The following is an 8,301-nucleotide window of genomic DNA, read 5'->3' on the forward strand; positions in this document are numbered from 1 at the left end:
ACATTTTTTTCTTGATGGAAAAGTTTAGGTGGAGGAAAGACTGTCTTTCTTGTATGAGAAACACAATGTTAAACTAAGTTTACTTTGGGATTGAGCTGATCATTGTCAAAACCAATGACTTTTCTGTTAATTATTTTTTAGTCAATATTTAATTTCATATCTATCAGCAATTTTGGATTCATAATATTTTACCTAGGACAAACCAACATCTTTTGCCGGCACTATAATTGCCTTTTTCTTTTTCTCCTTTTCGATTTAAAGATCAATGAGCAACGAAACAAAATTGAGGAAGAATTCAATGCACAGTATGTTGGGAAATTCGAGTCCTTTTTCAAATTTGATACTGGAGTGTGAAGATTCTTTCGTATGTTCTGTTCGAATTAATGAAAAATGTATTCTGACTGAGTCAGTCAGTAGTGTGGACTTAAGAAGTTAGTTTGAATTTACAATTTCATGCATAAACGGAAAAGAAAGTATCTAAAAACTCACATAAACAGAGAGGCAATATGCGGATGACGATCTAGATGCTCCTCAACCGCTCTGGGCCTGCACCAACTTTGTAGAGCCCGTGATATACGAGTCTAGGCCTAGAAGCTTTCTACTTCATTGCATGTCTAGAACTTGGATAGTGAAAATTTAGTTTTCCTAAGTTTTTTTGACAATTAAATTCAACCAAGTTGCTCGAAATTCACTCACACAACATGCACATAAAATTACACACTTCTTTTTCCTCGAGTTTTTTCTTTTTTCCGCGTGTTGTTTCGACGTCCTCTGCCTCCTTCTATTGGTGTTGTTGTTACTTTGTTTTGTTTTTTTTTTTCCTCCTCTTCTTCATATGTTATTGCAGTGATTTCTTCTTTTTTGTTTGATTTTTTCTTCTCTTTTTCGAATTATATAAAATTTATCAAAAAAATAAGACTGAAATTTCTTAACAATGATATGGAAATTTCTTAATTTTGACACTCAAATTTTGCTACAAAAACACAGAAATCTCTTCTTTAATGTTGCATTTTTTGCTTCTTATTATTCTTCTTTTTTTCTTTCTTTTTTTTTTTTTTGTGTTGATCTTTTTTCTTCTTATTTTTCTTCTTTTTCTTCTTTATTTCTTTCTTTTTTCTGTTGTTCTTATTTCTTCTTTTAGGAGTATTGTTTCTCATATTAGACTTGAATGAACATATCTGTATTCTATTGCAATCTTATTTAATTGAATGAATATAGGTTTGAATTAAATTTTTGCTAGAAACAAAAATAGCATTAAAATTTATTTAAAGTAATATTGAAATTTAAATACAATGATACAGAATACTAAAAATAAATTGTATACTAAAATATCACATTAACTTTACTTAAAATTGACATAAGAAGTTCAGTAACATAACACAAAAATATTGAACCTTTCTAAAAATCATTACACATTTAATGAATTGAATGCTTATCTTATATATAAAAAAAACTCATAAAAATATTAAAAACAATATCGAGATGTCTTTAATCTAATACTGAAATTTTTAACTAAATGATGCAATAGAACTAAGAACTTATTCTATAAAAATTTGACGTACAAATTTACAAATTTTAATAAAAAAGAGAATAAGTGAAAAAATATGTAATAACACGACGAATTTAAGCAGGATAAGTATAAACATTCGAAAGAGAATGAACAGTGACATTTACGTTTAAGAAGAGAACGACGTATTTGATATATAAAACAATACATATATTTCTAAAGAAAAATACTGAAATATCTTTATTCTGATACTAAAATATTTAACTAAATGATATGATGGAACTAAAAATTTATTTTATAAAGGCTTGAGTTATAGATTTATATATTTTGATAGAAAAAAAAATAACTAGAAAATTAGTAGATAACGCAGTAAAATTACGTAGAATAAGTGCAAAAATTTGAAAAAGAATAAACAATATTATTATTTAGGTATCATAAGAAGACCAATAATGACCATGATGGTGATAATGATAATGGAGGAGGAAAAAAAAATAAATAAAAGAATAAATTAAATAAGTGGTGGTGTCAAATGGAGAATCAAGAAAAGATTGGAGAAACGTTTGAGACGTTCAAATGGACCATTAAGGACTTCTATAAGTTGAAATCCAAGAAGATTTACTCTCAGAACTTCTACATTGGTGGTCATTCATGGTAATTGAATTAATTCTTGTTTACTATATATGTATGATACTTGATTAGTTGACATGACCGTTTGACAAGTGCATTTTAACATGTTTTGGACTTTGATTTTAGGCGGATTCTTATGTATCCAAAGGGAAACAAGGTGGATTACTTGTCAATTTATTTAGATGCTGGTACTTTGCCTGATGTAGAGACCAGATTTTCCAAGTTTAAGTTGGTTCTAATTAATCAGGTCAATGACAAATTGACACAGATAAAAGGTATCTTTCGTATTTACTTCTCTCCTGTCCTGTATGTGTTTTCCTGTTCTTTTCTTTGTTGCTTCTTTTAGCTGTGTTATGTTTTTCATGAATGAAAATTTGTGTTTCTTAACAATTTCTTGTAAAGTCTGTGTTTTGATTGGGTTTTAGATTTTTGGTTTTGACTACTTAAACTTAAGCTTTCATTTCTACCTTTTTTGAATTCATGGTCATTGATGATAAAGAATGAGCATATGGGTCATGTATCTTAGTCTTACTATATGCATAGTCTTCTGGTGATTCTAATTATATAGATTACTTTTTTGGATCAAGATCCTTTATGGGGAGAGTATTGGTAAAATGATAAAGTGAGGAATTAATTACTTTTAAATTAAGATAGTGCATATCTCACATATGATAGGAGTTACAAATTCAATAGTGATTAACTCCTCACTTTATCACTTTACCAATTTCCTCACTTTAGAAGATCTAAATATACTATTTTAACGAGTTTTGTGAGATACATACCAATTTCACAAGTTCAAAACCACTCCAATTGTGTGAAAACAACATTGCTATTTTCTAATTCATTAAGTAATATATGAGTTCTATCTTATCTACAATACTAGCATGGTGTTAATGTATGTCCTATCTTATAAAAAGTTGACTCTTGATGAGTATATATGAATTTTCCAGAAACTCAACACACATTCAATGCCAGAGAGAGTGACTGGGGCTTCACATCGTTTATACCTTTAGCTGACCTTTATATTTATAACAAGGGATTTATTGTGAATGACACTTGTATAAGTGAAGCTAGGATTTCCATTAGCCGCCCAGAACTTGAGAAAAAGGTTGATGAAGCTGCTCCACCAGTTTCTGTGCAAGTTCCTGCTAAGCCTATTGAACATGCTGATAATCCTTTACCTATGGACATGTCTGCAATCCCAATTGATGAGCTTGTTGATTTCAGGGGTTTAGGGAAAATAGAAAAAGCGTTTGTTCCTCTTCTAGATGAAGTATGTGCAAAGCATCCCTCAGTTATTGGATGCCAGAAGAAGAGAAGTCGAAGGTTTAGCGAATGGGCATTCACGGCTTTGGGAAGAGTTCTGCATTTCCTCAAGACTAAAAAGGCGAGAGATATGGATGAAGAGGCTTGTAGCCATCTTCAAATCTTATGGGAGGAACTCGAGACGTGTAGATTCAATTTAACTTGGCTGGAGCCACATGTTCAATCTGCCTTAGGTATGAAAAATTACATGGAAAGATCCGATAAGGTGAAAAGTGTGAAGGAGAATGTGGCTGCTCTGGAGATGGAAATGAAGAAGCTGAAGGCAATGGTTGCTTCCGTAGAAGTTGATCTTGAAATGGCAAGAAGAGAATTGGTGAAAGTTGAAGAAGGCTTTGAAGAGATAGATTTGGATGGTGAAGTAGGATATGGACCATAGACTCACTTATTTTGCTGTAATTTCACTTAATCTATTCAGAGATTGTAAGGAACAAATGAATCCTTGCGCAAGAAAACAGTCCTAACTAATTTTAGTTGAGTTGCACAAAGAAGGAAGATTACCAATTACATTAACTAAGAAATTGCTGTGATTTTGTGAATCGTGATACTTATTTCTACTGAAGCTAATATTAATCTCCTCTTGTAGGGACGTTACTGTAGGTAAGAAAAATCTAAGTGTTTGTGTACTATGGGCCATATGGAAGCTTCCAAAGTTATTTTTTTGAGCATTTGATTTAAGAAAAATAGTAGTATTAATGTCTGGTATAATTTTTAAAATAAATTGTAGTTTTTTAAATTTAAGTACTTATAAAGAAGTTAAAAAAAATATATTTTTTTGTGTAATAATTAAAAAAATAACCAATTTTTACAAATATATATTTTAATAATTTTAAAAGCATTAATGTTCAAATAAGTAACGATAAAATCCAACAAATAATAAAGAAATAAGAAATATTAGATGAGTTTTTATCGAATAAGATATAAAAAAATTATTTTTATATTTAGCGTTTAAATTTAAATTTCTGATTTATGATTTTGGATGTATTTCAGAAATATTTTGTATATCACTTAATAATTTTAGATGTGTTACAATTGAAATTAAAAACAAATTTTTACAAACATACATTTTAATAATTTTAAAAACGTTAATATTCAAATAAGTAACGAAAAACTCTAACTATTAAAAAAAATATTAGATGAGTTTTTATCGAATAAGATGTAAAAAATTAATTTTATTTTTAATGTTTAAATTTAAATTTTAGATTTATGATTTTGGATGTGTTTTAAAAATATTTTCTGTATAACTTAATAATTTTAAATGTATTACAATTGAAAAAAAATTAATTTTTACGAACATACATTTTAATAATTTTAAAAGTGTTAATGTTTAAATAAGTAATGAAAAATCCAACTAATAAAAAAAATTTGTTGAAAACTATAAACTTTTATTAAATTTTTATTTGTTATCTTTTTTTTTTTCGAATATCTATAATTGCTCCTTTATTTATCTTTAATTTGATCTAATTATTTTATGTTGCTGGTCTTCTCTAATTATTTTGGAGATAAAGATTAAAAAAATAAAAAAGAAAAAAAGAATATTGATGCATAGACTAATAATTTATTTATTGTTTAATTCAAATGTTGATATAATCTTATTAAAATTTCATTCGACAATGATAATGAATGAGTTTTGAGTTAGCATGCAAGTCACTAAAAATAGGAACAAAATAACACGAAATTTTTGTGAAGAACATGAGAGAGAAGAAAAAAGAACGTATACGAGAGAGGAACTGAATTTTATATTAATAAATGTCATATAATTATCAGTAACAAAAATATGTCATGATTAATAAAAAAATTTTCACGCGTCACTCAAATTTCAAAAATATGCCAGCACTGGGGTTCCAACTTGAATCATTCAAGTTATAAAGGGAGCCTTAATATTATTTGAATTAAAAGATTGATTGAAAGCTAAATTTTAAACAACACATAACATTTTTCATTGTACCATAACATTACAATGATTATTGTAAATGTGGCCTCTGATTCACATTCTCAAGATATTACATTTTTCAATTTCATCCTCTTCGTTTCTATTTCATCCAGAAAATTTTGTAAATGGGGCAATAAATAAATAAATAAATATATATATATATATAAATATCTTAATGTATGTATTTAATTTATTCGTATCTTAATGCATGTATTTAACATTCTACCTTTGTCATATATTCCATACATAATACTAGCTAGATATCATATTCATGGAATACGATTCACTTTTAAGATGCCTTGGTGGTGAAATGGTAGACATGCGAGACTCAAAATCTCGTGCTAAAGAGTGTGGAGGTTCGAGTCCTCTTCAAGGCATAATATTGAGATCTCTTATTGAATCGGAATAAGTTCGGCAGCGCATCACGAAATCTTGGTGATCTTCTCTATCTAATGAATGGGGAGTCCGTTTTAAAATCATCTGCCCTGCACTCCCGAAATATGCTTCAACAAAAATCACACAGGGGTAGATTGATACAATAGAAACCTCTGGTAAAATGTCTACCCGTAACCCTATAAAGTACATTAAATAGTCCGTTTTAGGGATTGGCGACTTACCCATTCAATTACTTTTGCACCGGACGTTCTCTAAATGGGTACTCTCAGGTCAGGTGAATTCCATAATAGACGCCTGTTGGCATTCCAACCTTCCTTCTCCTTTCAGGACTATCCGAAAAGAAAGAGAATATCTAAATAAGACAAACCGTCCCGTGGATATCTTTACTTCGGAACAAAACAATTAGAATTAGACTCGGTCAACTGGAATGTGTATTATCAATATAGGGTATCTTTCAATTGAGAAGAGCTATCGACTTGAGACAAAGAAAAAGAAAGGTCTATCTATTTGATTAAGTTATTCAGTTAAACCAATGATTCGTTATTAGAGAAGATAGCAACAACCATTTCATCCGGGAAAAGCCATCTTTTTCTCAACAATGTCTTTGTCATTTGATCCAATAGCGTTCCGTTAGATAGGAACATATTTGATAAATATTGATAACTCTCGGATAGAGTATTAGAACCCCACACTTCCATAAACTTGAATCCGTCCCTGCTCGGAAACGTAATTCAAATAAAATAAAACGAGAAGAATTATTATTACTCTTAACATTTTCCCATGTATGTTCAACATAAAAAAAGATACTGATTATTGTGCAACCAATTAGATTAGACATCGATACTACTGTATCATCATAACTAGGAATGAATCTTTGGACCAATTTGCTCCTCCGTTTTATATATAAAAATATGAATATGATTTCATCATCCTATTACCTTCTACATTCCGTTTGCCTGCACTTTGCGTCTATCTAAATAAACTTGTACGTATTATCTCTATTCTAGTATTCTCTGTTAATATATATGTAGTTTCTTATTTCGTATTTCTCATAAATATGAAATGTCAACAAGAATTCACTTACTCCCTGCTATTTTATAATAATATTTCAGTTATTTTGTGAGAATTATTGGGCAGCTGTAGAAATATAACGTTGATCATCAAAGTATCAAACCATGAATGAGAAGTTTCTTTCTTTCTCCAATAAGAAAAAAAAAATGTAATTGTTGCTGTTGTGAGAACTTGAGTGTTATTTGAAGCTACTTTTATATGAGAACCATTTGGGATTACACCGTTATACCGCGGCTTGCTCTTTGATTACTATCATTTTTTTCATTTTTGTTGTAAATACAAAAAATTTTTATCAATACTTCACTTAATATAACGACAAGCACAAGGATTTATATTTTAATTAAATAAATCAAAATGACTAATCCCACTGAATTGAACTCTCTTAATGTTTAAAATAAAACATGATAAAAATTCAAACAGTCATAAAAATATTTCTGCATGCAAAAAATTTTAACTAAACACATAACAATCAGATGAATTAAAATCAGCAATTCTATTGAACCGAACTTTATTTATGATTTGAATAGAATGTGATAAACATTCAATAAACAAGAAAAATATTTCTGCATGTGCAAAATAACTCTATTGAACACTTAATAATCAAATGAATCAAAATGACCAACTCTACTAAATCAAATTTCGTTCATGTTTTGAATAAAACATCATAAATATTCAATAAACAAGAAAAATATTTCTGCATCTAAAAGAACTCAATTGAACACACTAACAATAAAGTGAATGTAAATCACCAACACCAATGAACCAATGAACATATTATAGAAAGAAAATAACAACACATTTTCTATTTATATGCCCTAGTTACGCAATAAAAATGGAATCAAAATAAGTCGATTTACTAAATGAAGCAACTCAATCTACTAAACCTTAAATCGAACTAGGAAAAACACGAGTTTTGAGAGAAATTAAATGAATATAATAACAACAGTTTTTTTATACCTTACGGAGTCTCTGTTCTTATTTTTGTTTGTTTTTTCTTCTTTCTTTTAAAAGTTTGACGTGATTCTGAAGTAGCAACAGTTTCCGCAGAGAACACAAATGAGTTTTGAGAGATTTTGAGAGATACTTGAACTTCTCCAGTAATGATTTTGAGATTGAAGAAGGAACGTTGTTTCATAATGAAGGGGCGAATGAATAAGTGAACAAGTTTTGGCGTGTGTAATACATGCTTATTTAATGGGATTAGATTTTTTGGTGTTGGACAAGTTTAAAAGGACTTGGATAAAAAATTATATGAGGTGTAACCTAACTTATAAAATTAAGGAAAAGTATAGGGTACCAACATATTATCTGCCAACTTCTGCCAACTCTTATTTATAATTGTGTTTTATGGAAGTGTGTTCGTGGATGTGTCTAATAATTAATATATTTTAAATACATATATAAAGAGACACATCCAGAAAATATATCTATAAAGACACTTCTA

General features: G+C 28.9%; 2 protein-coding genes across 2 annotated transcripts in view; both read left to right on the forward strand.

Annotated features, from left to right (window-relative positions):
* The window catches only part of LOC107626279 (phosphoglycerate mutase-like protein 1), a gene marked incomplete in the record, with an annotated part of 4,420 nt that extends 4,268 nt beyond the window's left edge, over positions 1 to 152 (forward strand). The window contains 1 exon segment of the mRNA XM_016329122.2: positions 1 to 152.
* LOC107628001 (MATH domain and coiled-coil domain-containing protein At3g58370-like) lies at positions 1,999 to 4,073 on the forward strand. Its single transcript, XM_016330804.2, has 3 exons — positions 1,999 to 2,158; positions 2,261 to 2,409; positions 3,085 to 4,073. The coding sequence occupies exons 1-3, from the start codon at positions 2,037 to 2,039 to the stop codon at positions 3,834 to 3,836; spliced, it is 1,023 nt and encodes a 340-aa protein (XP_016186290.1). The 5' UTR covers positions 1,999 to 2,036; the 3' UTR covers positions 3,837 to 4,073.

Source organism: Arachis ipaensis, chromosome B02 (assembly GCF_000816755.2).
Source record: "Arachis ipaensis cultivar K30076 chromosome B02, Araip1.1, whole genome shotgun sequence".
In the NCBI taxonomy this organism is placed as follows: Eukaryota; Viridiplantae; Streptophyta; class Magnoliopsida; order Fabales; family Fabaceae; genus Arachis; species Arachis ipaensis.